This window comes from Triticum dicoccoides, chromosome 3B (genome assembly GCF_002162155.2).
Source record: "Triticum dicoccoides isolate Atlit2015 ecotype Zavitan chromosome 3B, WEW_v2.0, whole genome shotgun sequence".
Lineage (NCBI taxonomy): Eukaryota > Viridiplantae > Streptophyta > Magnoliopsida > Poales > Poaceae > Triticum > Triticum dicoccoides.
The window spans coordinates 671131699-671146469 of record NC_041385.1 but is presented as its reverse complement, the minus strand read 5'-3'; the positions used below and the strand labels follow the sequence as shown (position 1 = coordinate 671146469).

General features: G+C 45.6%; 1 protein-coding gene across 3 annotated transcripts; it reads right to left on the bottom strand.

The window, feature by feature from the left end:
• Positions 1 to 3618: 3618 nt before the first annotated feature.
• Positions 3619 to 11595, bottom strand: LOC119277753 (DNA repair protein XRCC2 homolog). 3 transcript variants are annotated; one of them, XM_037559071.1, is made up of 13 exons: positions 11274 to 11595; positions 10267 to 10414; positions 9762 to 9910; positions 8985 to 9055; positions 8702 to 8758; positions 7697 to 7837; positions 6432 to 6537; positions 6202 to 6238; positions 5912 to 6021; positions 5623 to 5806; positions 5342 to 5437; positions 5127 to 5210; positions 3619 to 4448 (listed from the first exon to the last, which is right to left on the bottom strand). In XM_037559071.1, the coding sequence occupies exons 1-10, from the start codon at positions 11472 to 11474 to the stop codon at positions 5783 to 5785; spliced, it is 1044 nt and encodes a 347-aa protein (XP_037414968.1). In that variant the 5' UTR covers positions 11475 to 11595; the 3' UTR covers positions 3619 to 4448; positions 5127 to 5210; positions 5342 to 5437; positions 5623 to 5782. The 3 variants fall into 3 exon arrangements, with proteins under 3 accessions (XP_037414968.1, XP_037414967.1, XP_037414969.1); XM_037559070.1 differs by lacking the exon at positions 3619 to 4448 and having other exon boundaries at positions 4930 to 5210; XM_037559072.1 differs by lacking the exons at positions 3619 to 4448; positions 5127 to 5210; positions 5342 to 5437 and adding an exon at positions 7538 to 7593 and having other exon boundaries at positions 5778 to 5806.
• Positions 11596 to 14771: the final 3176 nt, after the last annotated feature.

Sequence of the window (14771 nt, the reverse complement as noted above, 5' to 3'; positions counted from 1 at the left end):
GGCGCAGGCCACCCTTCAAACTGTTCGTCTTCGACCGTGGCCACCTACCGGCTGGTGGAAGGCGGCATATGGGCCTTGCGCTTGTGGTCGCTCTAGTATGGGCGTCGGCTGGATTCTCCAGCCGGCGTCTTGGGAGCCGGAGCTAGTACCTTTCCGGAGGTGTCTACTCGGAGCTCGGTCTTCATTGAAGAGTCGGCCATGGCGTACTTGTCTGCTATGATCAGCAGCTCGTCAAGGGTAGTCAGCTCGTCGCTGAGGAGTCGGTGCTTGAGGAGGGTGCCTTCTCGGCACCCGGTGGTGAAGTATTCTATGGCTTGAACCTCGTGCACCCCCTCGCAGGAGTTGTGGAGCTCGGCCCAACGCGTGAGGTAGTCGCGCGTCGATTCGTTGGGCCCTTGAACACACAGGGAAAGCTGGCGAGGCTTGGGAGGCCGCGTGTATGTGCTGGTGAAGTTGCGGATGAAGACTTCCGTGAAATCTAGCCAGCTATTGACGCTGTAAGGCTTGAGGCTGTTGAGCCAGGTGTGTGCCGTGCCTTGGAGCATGACGGGGACGTACTTCACGGCAACACGCCTGTTGCCGCTTGCTATGCGAACTGCGGTGGAGTAATCGATCAGCCAATCTTCCGGCTTCACGGAGCCGTTGTACTTGGGCGTGTCTCTCGGGAGCGAGAACCCTTTGGGGAAGGGCTCGTCGCGGATGCGGGGGCCGAAGCAGGGCGGGCCCACATCGTCTTCTTCTTCTAGCGCCAGGGATTGCACTAGGCGGTCAATCCGGTGGCGGGCGTCATTCTCGCCGACTCCTTCTCGGTGGCCTAGTCGGCCGCTGAGAGTCGGATGCGTGACAGGCGGCGGGGTGGGATATCTCTCCCCACGAGGCGGAGGAGGAGGTAGATTGCATCGTCGCTCCACAGCTCGAGGGCGGCCTTCAGCGTCGCGCTCGATGGTGATTCGAGTCCGAGTGCGGCTAGCAACCGGCTCCTTTTCTTGTCTTGCAGGGGCGCCGCCGGCAGTCGGCGTTCGGGACGTCGCACCGTGCTCTCGGCGTGGGGGGGAGGGACTTCCAGCGCGGGCGTTGGCTTCATGCCGCTCCGCGGCCGCGTCGATCAACTGCTGGATGCGTCTGGTCATGTAAGGGAGCTCGTCAGCCCCTAGTCCGTTCAGCTCGTCTGCGGCCGCCTGGGCGGCACGTAGGTTCTCGAGGGGCGTGGCGTAGACTGGGCGGTCTGCTCCCAGCATGTTGGCGATGGCCGCACCGCGCTTCTTGACGACGCCGGCTCGGCTCGGCCCGTCAGGGGGCGGCGTACCGAAGGCGGCGCGGTCAACTTCGCGCTGGTGAGCCTCAGTGAGGCATCTCATGGAGGCTATCTTCTGGCCCTCCGCAAGGAGGGCGAGGCGGCGTGCCTCCAGCGTCTCGGCATCGACGTCGGCCGGGATGGGGCGGACAAGTCGTGCAGCGCCGCTTGCAGGGCGTCGTGGGCGTTCTCGCCAGAGGTGGCGCCGTGACTGATGACTAGTACCTCGGTGACGGTGTTGTCGCCGCTGTCGGCTCGAGGGAGAGGGTCGTCGAAGATTATCACGTTGGTGGGGAAAGCGTCAAGCGATGCCGTGTCGGAGTCGACAAGCATCGGGTCGGTGGAGCCAACCGACTCCAAATCCACGATAGGCTCGCTGGAGACGTAGAGTTGGTCGAGGAGGCTGGCGAGGCGGCTCTCGAGGCAGCCCGTGCCCGCGTCGGATGCAGGCTCGTCGGAGATACGGGCCTCGCCAAGAAGATCGGCGAGGCAGCTCGCCGCGCAGGCGTCATCGACGCCTTGCAGCGCATCGGGGCAAGCGCCATCGGGCGTGCTGGGCTGGCTACGCTCGCTAGGGAGGAAAAGGATTCCCGTCCAGAGCAGGTCTCCGGACGACGGTGCACCTGGCCACATGGTGGGCGCCAAATGTCGAGTGGTAGGTGCGACATATGCCAACGAATGGCTTATCATTGTGGAAGCCAGTAAGACATCGTCGGTGCCTGGAAACGGGATAAGGCGAAGACATGCACGCCGGCGGATCTTACCCAGGTTTGGGGCTCTCCGTGGAGATAACACCCCTAGTCCTGCTTTGCGGGGTCTCCGCATGATCACTAGATCAACAAGTGGCTACAAGAGGCTCCTTGAGCTGTTCGGTGGGAGGAGGAAGAAGGGCAAGGCTAGCTCTCTTCTCCCCTTGTTCTAGTGGCTAAAACTCTCTGAGATCAACCCTTTGCATGGGTGCCCTGGGGGGTTTATATAGGCCTACCCCCAGGGGTACAGTGGTAATCCGGCTGGGCGTGGGCCCTAGCCGTCAGTGTCTACGGTCGCCGGCTTCTCCGCCGACCGCTGGGGCCCGCCGACTGGTGGGTCCCGCCGGCTGCCGGCCTCTTAGCCGACAAGCGGGCCCCACCGCTTGGGGGTCTTGTCGGGGGTTGGTTACTGTTGCCTCGCCCTTGATGATGAGGGCTTCGTCGAGGTAAGCATGGCTACAATGTCGCCGCCTAGCGGGCTCTCACTATAGCCTTACCTCGTCTTGTCTCCTTAATGGCGCGCGTGCTTCGAGGAGGGGAGCAAGCCGGCTATTGGAAGCCGACCGCACCCAGGCCGACTGGGGGAGGCATGGCCGCCTTCGTGCGTCTCTCTGACCGAAGGGACCCGCCGCCTGCGGGCCGTACTGTCAGATCGTCGTGGAGGGCGTCATGGTCAGCATGGCAACAGTGCCGCGCCGGACGGGTGATGGCTACCCCGTACGGCGTACTGTGGCCAGGCGTGCTCCGGGATTCGGGGGTGGCAGGCTTCGTTGTTGCCACACCCTGTTTCATCATCGTTACGGGGGTGCGGACTTTGAGGGCACGATCTTGGAGTCGGTCTTTTCGTGGTCGGCTTCTTGGAGTCGGTCTTTTCATGGCCGGCTTCTTGGAGTTGGCCGTATCATGGCCTCCTCCATGAGAGTTTAGGGTTGGGCCGCCTTTCGATAGTCGGCCTGCGAGACAGCCGGCCGGGGGAAGGCGGCCCCATGCCCTGGGTGCTTGAAGGCCTGATCAGCCTGTTACTTTTTCGAAGGGCCAAAGGGAGCCGGCTAGGCTACCCGTGGTCATTTACTCCGACACACAGATTCAAGAATTCACTAGTTTCTCGTCCTATTGTCGAAGTCCAAAATCAAGGTTCTATCTGATTCTAAGTTTCTATTTATCTATACAAGTCACAAGACTATATTTCACTAGTTGCTCGTCCTATTGGTTTTAGTATTTTCAATTGATAATTGAGAATATTATAAGCATTATATGAAATAACATAAATTTTAATTACATAATTAGGTGATTATGCTTGTGTTATTATATGTTTTTTATGTTAGGGCCTTATTTTGCTTTTCGCACCGGGGCTCCGAATTCCTGGAGACGGCCCTAGCCTGATCCACACATAAGAATGTCTCTACCATACAATGTGCATTAATGCATAGTGGGTTTTTAATTCGGTCGTATTTGTCCCTGACACATTTTGCCTTTTATGTTTAAGTTTTTTTTTCTTTGTACAAGTTCCTCACATATTTTAAATATTAAGGATTAAATTTATTTGGCACAATTATAGAAACTTCGTACATTGTTTGCAGCAACCACAAAGGAGATCGAACTTGCTAGGTCATAGACAGGCCAGCCTTCTCCTTATTCATTAGATAGGGCACGGGGAAGTCAAGTCGAGCACTGGCTGAGTGGGACGCACCAAAGCAGCGTTAATTGCACTAAGTACTTTAACTTTTGAAGTTATAAACAGAAGCGTCCGAAGATCGATCGTTGGCTGCCTTTTTTGTAGTGCGCAAGTCAGAGTGAACTATCATCATATCTTCAATTCTGCAGCAACGGAAAGGCAGACGATCTACCTCTCAGAGCTGGCGTAGCAGCATCAGAGTGGCACGCAAACTGCTCTAGTGCACCCCCCTTGAAAAATGATACACATCAGAAATTGTGATGAAGACGGCCTACGGGTAGCAACACATGGCACGGGACCGGGTGACCTGACGATCTTGATGACTTCAGAGTGCGTGCGGTTCAGTGAAAAACAATGCATCCCATTTGCTGCGGCCGCTGCTTTTGTATGATTGCTACATCAAGTCAACATCACCATCTCAACTCACCTGTTGCGTGCATGGTTACAGAAAAACAGAGAGCGACATCTGATGTCAGTTGCAAGGCCGGCAGAAATAGACCATTGCCAGTGGGCAGCGGACTGCACCTCCCTTTCGCAGGCTGATTGTACCACAGTTCTATTGCTACATCATGTGATGCTATGCTCCACTAGAATAACAACAGTTCATTAAAAAAGGGCAAAATGCTAGAGCGGCTGAGAAATGACAAGCGACATTCCGACAACGATGACCAAGACAGGGTGCGTATCTTCCTAGGAATGAACAAGAAACACCAGCTGGGGGCACAAGAATCTGCGAGGGAATCCAAAGCGATTAGGTACGATTAATCAGACAGCTAGAAGCTTGGGTAGAGAACTCGCGACAAATGTTTATGTGGGAAACATGCGAAGATCGCAGCATCAAATGAGATGTTTTTTGGCAACAAGGTTTCTCATAGTGCTAGGCGGCGTGATGAACAAAAGACAATGGGCTGGTGGTATATTAATACATAAAGAACAGTTTAGACCTAGGCTGAAAAGTTGGTGAATGATTCCACGACAACCAGCCAAACAGTTGGCCTTGAAAAAATCAACAAGTTGAATTTATAACCTATTTATGTTCAACCTGGATCGCATCCCCCATACCCTATAAACTTAAGTCCCCCCAGTTTCTTGGGCTCAGGACGAGTCATAAACTACATTATAATCTGTAAAATCCCTAGGAACAGAGGAAGCGACATGTATGATGGCATCATCAGGGTTGCTCGAATATGGGCTGTTAGGCCTTGTACAATGGGAGGTGCTTAGAGAGATGCTTAAAAAAATAAACCGGGTTTTTCTGAAGCACCGATGCCTATTTGTACAGGATAGACGCTTAGTTATCCTGTACAAATAGGCACCGATGCTTAAGAAAAGCCTGGTTTATTTCTCTAAGCACCTCTCCTAAGCACCTCCCATTGTACAAGGCCTTAGATGACTAGGAAGGTCATACCAGCTGAAACACTCCTCTTGAGCATATCACCTTTGGGTTCTCCCTCTCACCTTCTGATGTTAAGTTAAACAGCAAGTGTACTGCCTAATGACCATAGAAAAGTGAAACGTCATGAACTTAGGAAAAAATCGAACAAGACATTTGAATTAGATTTGAATGACAACAGTGCTAAACAACCGTTAGCAGTTCAGAGAATATAAAGAAGCCAGACTTACTTTTCCCTGGAGCAATGTAAAATTGTAAATTATAATGTCAGGTCCCATCATGTGATCATGCCATGCCAAATATCGGAAGACAGCACAAACGGTTACCTGATCAAAAAAATTATCATATTCAGTATTTAAAAATGCTACTTCTGTTAATAGTGCAACAATGATGTTCAGTCAGTCTATATTGGGGTTTTAGTGTGAAAAGTAGTCTCTTGCAACAACCAACAAAGTATGAGTGTATGATTAATCATGCCAATTGTGAAATCAGTCAGAGGAAAAACGGCAACCTTCAAAATAATATCCCTGTTGCTTTAGGGTTCTGTGCCATATAATACCCGAGGACATATTACTTAAGCATTTCCTGTACATGCATTTATCACAGATCACAACAGTTCTGTAGGAGGTCGGACAAGTCATGCTATCTGCCAGCACAGAAACTGATAGGCTTCACTGTATAAGGCCAACACCGTCCTGATCATTGGAAAGGAATCATCTAGGTTAAAACAAACATGGAAGTTGGCCACATTGATAAGGAAAACTAGAAAGAAAATAATAAAATAAGCCTCAGGAGCTTACATCCTTGATATAGAACTTCTCTTTTATGTTCAGCGAAGGCTGCACCCACTCACAAGTATGCACAGAAAGTATTGCATTTTCCTGCTCAGAGAAAAACCCTGCTTCTTGTGCTGTAAAGGACAATCCAATAAGTGTGCAGTAATTAGATAATTTATAATATAAGTGACACTGGAGGAGGGGGGGACCCTCCTCACCCAGCTTGTCCTTAAAGAGGCCATGAGGGTCGAACCCTGCAGGCTAGGGACCAACTTGCTACACTAAATAAATCGTAGAGAAGTGCATTTACCAACCTAAGTCTTGCAACTTTATCCTGTGCGTAACAAATGTCTGTAAAACACAAAATTAGAAAGCTTTTAGACCACTATGTATTTATCATTATTCAGATATTAGTAGAGATCACCTAGCAACATAAAGATGTGTGCACAGCAACGAATGAAAAGTAACTGAAGCTAACTGGTAATTTGTTGAAGAATTTGTCATATGACATCAAACTAGCTTTTTGGTGAGGAAAGGATGGGACCTGCCATGCAGATGGCATGTATTCGCGACATGAACCATTTCTTTCTTCTTCCCGTTTCGGATATCCCAAAGCTGTTGAATCCTCTGACATGTATTTTGAAGAACCCCTAAATACCATTAAAAGGACAACCTATTTCAGGCTTCCTAGGAATACGAGGCAGAGAAACATGTTGATTTTTAAAAAAGAAATTCATAGTACCTAGCAAACAAAACATTTAACAACACGGGCCATCACATGAAATAAATTCTGCTGATCGAAACAGTGGTCACAACTAAAATGGAAAGGTTTAATGTCTTGGTAGAAACACACATGTACATATAGTACTGTTTCAGCATTCTATGGTACGAATAAATTTATATATTGTGAATGATTACATAAGAAATATAGGAAAATATATAAAAAAATTAATCACTATATGCAAATTTCAGCTACGCAATTCATTAGGTCCTGGAGTCTCGCGATTAAGAAAGCACAACAACAAAAGGCACATTCTCCTATTATTGCAGAGTGCAGACATGGAAGGGGTCATAAGCCAAGAGATAGTCATTACTCAAAAATTGTTGAATGTGCAGATGGGGTAGCTCAAACAATAGATTCTGAAAAGACGTAAAGGCGCTAAAGTTGTCCTGGAAACATTTATTTTGCTTAAATGGTTTGGTACTGATAAGGAACTACTCAGAAGAGAAGTTTTATATCAAGGAACTACTCAACACAGTGCAGTACGTTGAAATACCTAATTCAACATGTTGGTGATACACTGATCGTGGATGGAGTATGATTTTTTGGTTATATACCACAACATGTTGAATTAGGTAAAATGAAGTTAAGGTGAACAAACTGAAACCACGATCAGTGTATCACCACCTGCCAGTGAAGAGTGCCTATTTTGCTCCGTTTTTCCATATTCAAACCATGGCAATGGTTTACTAAATGAATCAACTTTACCATGCCTGATTACTGCATTCCAAGGTCTAAACACTACAGAAAAGGATTTTCTTTACGGGAAACAGTACTCTTGTACTGCATAAATTCATAAATCTATAGAAAAGGTTTTGACTGTTCAGTACAAGAAAACATAATCTTAATATTCTATAATCTCAAGTTACCTAAGAAGTTCAACCTCCACGAATGATCAGCGAGATTCAAACTGATTCGGTCAGTCCTAGCATCCAACATATACATTTACACAACAGCAGCAGAAATAGAGTGCACATTTTTAAGTCTCAAGTTGCAACAGTGTTTAGTGATAATAGATCATGGGTTACCTTTGGAAGTCGTTGGATGTTGTGATTCCTTCACCATAAATAGGTGCCTTTGTGACCAACACCAAAATAGGTTGAAGTTGCAAAAACTTGTGTATCTCCTGGACAACAGTTTCGGTGATACTCTGAAATGATAGAGTTTTCCTGCAAAGACAGGTGTGAAAAGTTTGGCCAAGAAGCAGAGAGGTGTTAATAAGGGAGTGCTCAAGCATGGAAACGAGAAAAGGGATTATTCAGTCAAAAATGGAATTTGGTGCTTTTTCCTGCAGACATGATTCCTGAAAAATGCATGAAGCGCTGAGGCCCCATTGCGCTTGCAAACTGCATATCCGTAATTAATTGAACCAGCTATTGTCCTGGTTTTTACACCCATAATCCACTTCTAAGATAAGTGTAAATACGCTGGAAATTTCTGGATTTGAGAAAATTGGGTATGTTTCCAGCACCGACATGTGTTTGACTTGGTTCATAACTCATAAGCACCATGTTACTATATATCTATATTCTGGCAATCTACATTGTTTGCATCGTTCCACTAGTTGCCTAGTTGGTCGTCGAAGTGAAAATCAAACGTAAATTGTATTCTGTACTTACCATGATGCTTTCTTTCTGCATTGATGATGCTTCTGATATTAGTTAAAAATATTTATTTATTTTAACTATTACAGCTTAACTGTTAGCTAACTGAGTCTGCTAACTTGTTGGTGTGTATATACCATGCTGTAACTGTTGATTTTATGTTTAGTTCCTATATGACGCACAGTATGAGAGTGACTATTTTCATGTGACATACTACTCTTCAGTAGCATACATTTGAGATAATTCCTTATACCAAAGTAGAGATAAAGGCTTTTCTAATAGTCACATGTATACAGTGACTTCCACATAATACATGAAGCAATAACCAAATAAAGCATGCATGCCTAACCAACTGTTACTGAAGATATGCACATAATAAGAACAGGAGGCTATGAAACTAGTATTGCATGTAATGTTTGTTGTGATCACCCTTTACTCTCTCTAGTAGGTTGAAGAGCACGATCTATCCAGTAGAATGCGCCAATGCTGTAAAAGGGGATATGTTACAGTAGAAAACAGTTAGCCAGCAACGTGATTGAAAAATACAGAAAAGAAGTGGATAAACAAACACTATGATTCCGCAGGAATGGAGCATAATTTGGTGATAACAATTTAAAGTACAAAAGGAGAAGCATCACTTTGATACAGTAACTATAACTTCAATTGGCCAGTTAAACAAAACCGGATAAATTCTAAGAAGCCAGCAACATACCTGTCTAACATAAGGAAATATATACCAATACCAAACATTTCGTTCCTTGCTTCAGATTGAGATTTTAGACTCTGTGAAGTCACCAACCAGATATAAGAAATACAATCATCTTACATAAACATGAAGATATAGCTTATTATGGTATACCCCCTAGACTGTTGCAAGAGACAGGCATAAGTGTCTTGTTCGTAACTCATCCCACACATAGCACCCAATAACTTTCTCTGTGTTTTGTTCACTCTTACAAGTATCTTATTTTTCGAACAATCAAGCTCCAAGCATCAAACACCTACATGATGATCCTAAATATGGTGTGTTGACATGCTGTACACACCACACATATAGTATTTATCAGATGATAATGATGTATGCTTATCCCCAAACATGTGTGCTGCTAGCCTGCTACATGCCCAAGTTCTATCATTATCACCTTTTCAGCCAAGATCCAATTGACTAAAAGGGTACCAAAAAACAAAATAACATGAAAGTTGCACGACTGGGCAGCCAATGGAAATGAGAAAATGTACATAGTTTTCTCTAGCTAGAAATAGAACCTTTGGGCTTTGGCCACATCGCAATAATGCAACATGGATAAACTCATAAACAAAATAATTTAACTAGTTATTTCCAATGGTTCTAACGATCAGCAATAGCTTATTTATATGTTTTAATTAATTTCTAAATCAAGTAAACCAAGGAACAGACAACAAAAATATGAACACATCACAAGAGTAGTAACGTGCTCGGGTGTATATGTCACAAACATATAGAACTTGCCTTCAAAGCAGCTATAAGTTCAGAACTATTGTAACAGCGGACACACAGGAAACGCTTCATGCAATCAGAAAACAGTGTACTTTCAAACGAATGAAATTTATCTTTTGAACCATCAGTCTCAAAATTTTCATTTGTTGGATGCACTGAACCTGCGAAATATAAGAAAAAGGAAGACATTAAGAATGAGAAATCAAATAGTACAATTTTTAGCACATCTCTGCTCCATGAAGACTGGACATTATATAGTGTAGATTATGAGCACAGAGAGGCTAAAAGCAATGGCGCAAAATCCAACAACCAAGCCACATTATTAATCCAGTTCTACTCCAACCCCATGGGCAAAAAAAAAAAGCATGGGCAGTCATTTCACTGTTCACACTATTATAGGCACTATACAGATTGTTTTTTGGTGAGGAAAGATTTCTATATTTTAGCTTGACCTAAACTGGATATGCATCAAATTGACAAATTGTAATGCAAATTTAACAATTTAAGTACAATGTACCACAGCCCGCCGCAATGCGCTTCCTCAGGATCTGAGCCAGCCGCAGCACATCAAATCGGCAGTCCAAGTCAATGTACATGACTGTTTTCCCCAGGCCGCCGAAATAGACACCTTCCCACTCCTTTGGTAGTATGCACTGCACTGCAGACTAACATACCAGCAATCGCGCACTGAGCTGAGATATTTATTACAGATCGCTACCAACATTTTGCATCATTTGATATGAAAAAATCAGGTGTTAAAATGGCATCCGTTTAATCCACATTTGCATGTAACAAAACACTGAAAGGTAGGCAGGTGTGCTAGTTCCAAGCATATGAAGCACTGAAAGTATTGTTTCTTCATTTTCTGCACGCCGCCAATATGTTTCAGCAATGCCATGAACTTGTTTAATCCATACAAATTGCCCTGGATTCCTAAAGTCCTCGAGATTTTTGGCGGTACATGTTTTTTTTTTTGAAATGGTGGTATACCCCCGGCCTCTGCATCATGATGATGCATGCAGCCTTTTTATTAAAAATCCAGAAATAGTCATTACAAAGGTCTTACAGCTCGCAAACGGAGCAAAATAAAGCACAAAAGACAACCGGTATGGTGATAGTAAGGACAAGCTCTCTAGACTCCTATCCTGTTATGCGACCGCCATCCGAACCGGTTGAATATAACCCGAGCCACCATCTCCCATTGGTTGCACCCAGTAACCAAAGGCTCCCTGGAGTCCGTAGGAGTGAGTAAGGACCACGTACGGATCCAAGCTGTAGGACATGTATATCACACTTATTTATTTTACAGTATAGGTTAAATTCTGAACTGATATTATAGATGCAGATTGCCCCTCTGTTTATGCGACTTCATAAACACTCCTATCAATCAAAGCTTACGGTGAACTGCTACAGTATTTCCAGCTACAGATGTGAACTCCTGCAAGTATGCAGCGTACTACCCTGTGGCGCTAAATGCAAACATTTTAGGGGGGAAAGGTGTGTAACCGCTGGAATTCCGCTTACCATGAGGAGCAGCTGGGACTTGCCGGAGCCGGACGGGCCAGCGATTTCAACAACGTTGCCCGGGCGAAGCGGCGCGCGGTGGAGCGGCGCCGGGAGGAGGATGGGGGGGCGCGTGGAGAGAGAGCGGGAGAGGAAGGCCGCCGCCGTCTCGTCTGTCGAGAGCCAGTCGCGGGGCCGCCCCCCTCCTGCCTCCCCGGCCATGGCTAGGGTTCTGGAGCTCTCCTCCCCTCCTTTCCACCGGATTTTTGGGCGCTCGGCTAGATCGAGTTTGGCGCCCGTGGCTCTGTGAGTTTTGTGTTCGCGCGCGCTAAGCCGATGTGGGGGGTCGTACAGGGGACTGGCGCAGGGCGCGCTACCATGCCTGCCTCGCCGCGTATAGCTGGCCATGGGCAGCCCGGCCCGAAAAAGCCCGATCCGACCTTGCCCATGGACCGGGCCTGGGCCTAAATTTTGAGCCCGATGGCCGGGCTCAGGCCCATCATATTTGCAGTTTAACAAAGAGGTCCAGCCCGAGGTTTGATGGGCTTTTTGTGTGTTGGGCTGGGCTTGGGCCTGATTTTTAAGCCCGATGGCTGGGCCGGGCCAGGCTCAGGCCTAGGTTTTTCATGTTGGACTTTGGTAGGCCCGGCCCGGCCTGAAGGATGGTCAGGTATACTCACCGGTAGAGCATTTTGTATCCTCGAAATTTCAAAAACAGAACTGATGTATGTGTACAAATTAAAAAAATTGGGTGCCTATAGATGTTTTCTAAATTGTTGTTAAATAATGTATGACACTTCTCATGAATCGGCGGGGGTAATATATGATGATCTTTTTTGTGGGAATAACTATATGGTGACTTGTAGGCTACATAAAAGACGGATATGTGGCAACACAAAAATAGCCTATTTCAATCCGAAAATCCGCATCTGAGGCCAGGCTCAGATGCTCCCTCTCATAAAAAATTTCAAAATAAATACAAAAAAGTTCAAAAAAATCCAATTTTTTTATGTAGTAGATAATTTGTTGCGTGAGGACCGCTGCAAATTTCAACTCTTTTGGACATTTGAGCAGCTCTTCGCAAAAAAGACAAATCGGGTCAAAACAGTTCGTGAACAGTAAACTTTTTTACACACCCCGATTTTGTCCCTTTTGCCGAGAGATGCTCAAATATCCAAATGAGTTGAATTTTGCAGCGAACCTCACGCATCAAATTATCTACCACCCAAAAAAAATTGGATTTTTTTGAATTTTTCTAGTATTTGTTTTGATTTTTTTCGTCGTCGCGGGTGCAGCTGAGCCCGCGAGCCAAATTGGCCTTCTCATTTTAATCTAGTTATTTTGGGTCTTACATTTTGGCCAACCAAACAAAAAAATTAACCTCATAGTGCCCAAGCTTTCCAAACCATCCTTTTCCATGGAGGTGAGGGTTGCACCCAAAAATTGCGCATTGTCGATGGAGGCCGCCTAGTAGTGGCCACTAGTTGTGTGCTTCCAAGTGATGTCGTTGGTGCCCTCTTGTCGGTGGAGGCTGCCGAGTAGCAGCCACTAGTCGTACTTCCAAGTGATGTCATATCCGATGCCCTAGTATGTAACTTCACACATGAGTAGAATTGTTGACCGAGTTTGATACTCCAAACATTTTTTATTTGTTTGGTCTTTCTAGTATGTTTTTTCGAGTTCACTATTCACATGGGTGCGTGTGGAAGCATATTCATGTTTGTTTTTTCGCTAAAAATATGTTTAAACTTTACTGACCAAAAGAGCTACCCATAGTCCGGGCACCAAACATTTTTTCCCCACATTCTTGTCAATAGCTAGGATGTGTAGGCTCTTGGCCATGCTATGCACTTTGTTTATTTGGTTGGCTGCATTGTATCATTATATAATTTGTTACATACTGTTTGAGTGGTAGTACTGGATGGCTTATGCTTCTGAAAATGCAATTACATGATGTTTGGTTCCTCTCGGCCTACTGTTGTGGTTGCCCCTAGTTGCTAGTAGTGACGACCTTACCACAAAATAAAATACAGAGGCAATACGAAATTAACATCGTTTCAGTCCTGCATATTAAAGAAATGATCAACTCATTATCTACTAACATATAATGATACCGAATTATCAGCCTTATGGACAAAGGGGGAAGTTCATCACTAACAAACAATGGGGAAGTTCACCATCCACTTCTTCTTCTTCTTCTTCTTCCTCCTCCTCCTCCTCCTCCTCCTCCTCCTCCTCATCCTCTTTATCTTCTTATTCGTATCCTTGTGTTGCCTCTGCTAGCCCACATTGACTCAGTCCACTCCATCATTTTGTTCTTTGAAGATTCATTGGCACATGCCTTCACACCATGGCCAGAGGCAAGATCATTAGTCGTCACTTCCTCCAACACATACTCATCAAGATCCCGATCTAAGGTCCAGTTACGAAAAATGCAACATGCAAAAAGAAACTTATTTTGGGTGGTCTTCGAACCAAGGATCGTAAATCTATTATTCAAAGCATCAAATGTCCTCTTAACCATAACTCCAAGGCAGACTGAACAATTTGACAATAGTCTTAGGATAGTTCCTAGCGGAAATCCCACTGATAGTACTTGGTTTTCCTAATGGGTAGAAGAACCGCATGTCGGCATGCATATAAAGCATCTCCCAGGTAGAACTTACCATCAGGGGTATTGATCCCATCAGGTTGAGCCATGTTGTCAGCAATGACGTTAGCATCATGGGACGATCCTTCCCAACCAACTAACACGTATGTGAACTTGAAATAAAAATCAACAGCAGCAAGCACATTCTCACCTTTGTAGTACTTTCTACTCTCGTAAGATGTAACATTGAAAGTGCAACTATCCCTGGGTGGTTTTGGTAATTCCTAACAACATATAGCGCATTGAGCTAATGCTATTTCAAGATAAATATTTCAGGAAAGCTCAATGTTTGGCATGGCATGGATGAGAAACGTGGACCCCTCAAAATGCTATGGACAAAAGGATTGGCTCAAGCTCAAAGCACAAGACTCTACATTTTTCATTTTAGTGATCTAAGATCACATTGAGTCCATAGGAAAAGCCAATACTATCAAGAGGGGATGGGGTGTTGCTTAATGAGTTTCTTGCTCAAAGTGCTTAGTGATATGCTCCAAAAACCCTCAACTACCTTCTCACATCTACATATGTCCCAAACCAAAAGTCAAACTCAGCCCTACCGAAACTTTCTATCCGGCGCCACCGAGTTCACTTGACATAGCCACTGCCAGAAACCCTAGTCTTTTTGGTCTCACCGATAGGGATCTCGGTATCACCGAGATGGGATTGTAATCTCTCTGTTTCCCTTCGTAACATTTCGGTCCAACCAAGATGAGCGATTGGTCCCACCGAGATTGCAATGCAAACTCTCTGTTTCCCTTTCGTAACGTTTCGGTCCAACCGAGATGAGCGAATCAGACCCACCGAGTTTGCCTGACCAACTCTCTGTTTGTCTATTTCCAAAATCGATCTCACCGAGTTTGTGTAATCGG

Bases quoted from the DNA above. Each gene is read 5' to 3' on its own strand.
- LOC119277753 (XM_037559071.1), bottom strand. From the start codon at position 11,474: ATGGCCGGGGAGGCAGGAGGGGGGCGGCCCCGCGACTGGCTCTCGACA. The intron at 10,415-11,273 runs GTAAGCGGAATT...CTGGTATGTTAG, and splicing joins AGTCCCAGCTGCTCCTCATG to TCTGCAGTGCAGTGCATACT. The intron at 5,807-5,911 runs GTAAGCTCCTGA...TCCAATGATCAG, and splicing joins AGAAGTTCTATATCAAGGAT to GACGGTGTTGGCCTTATACA.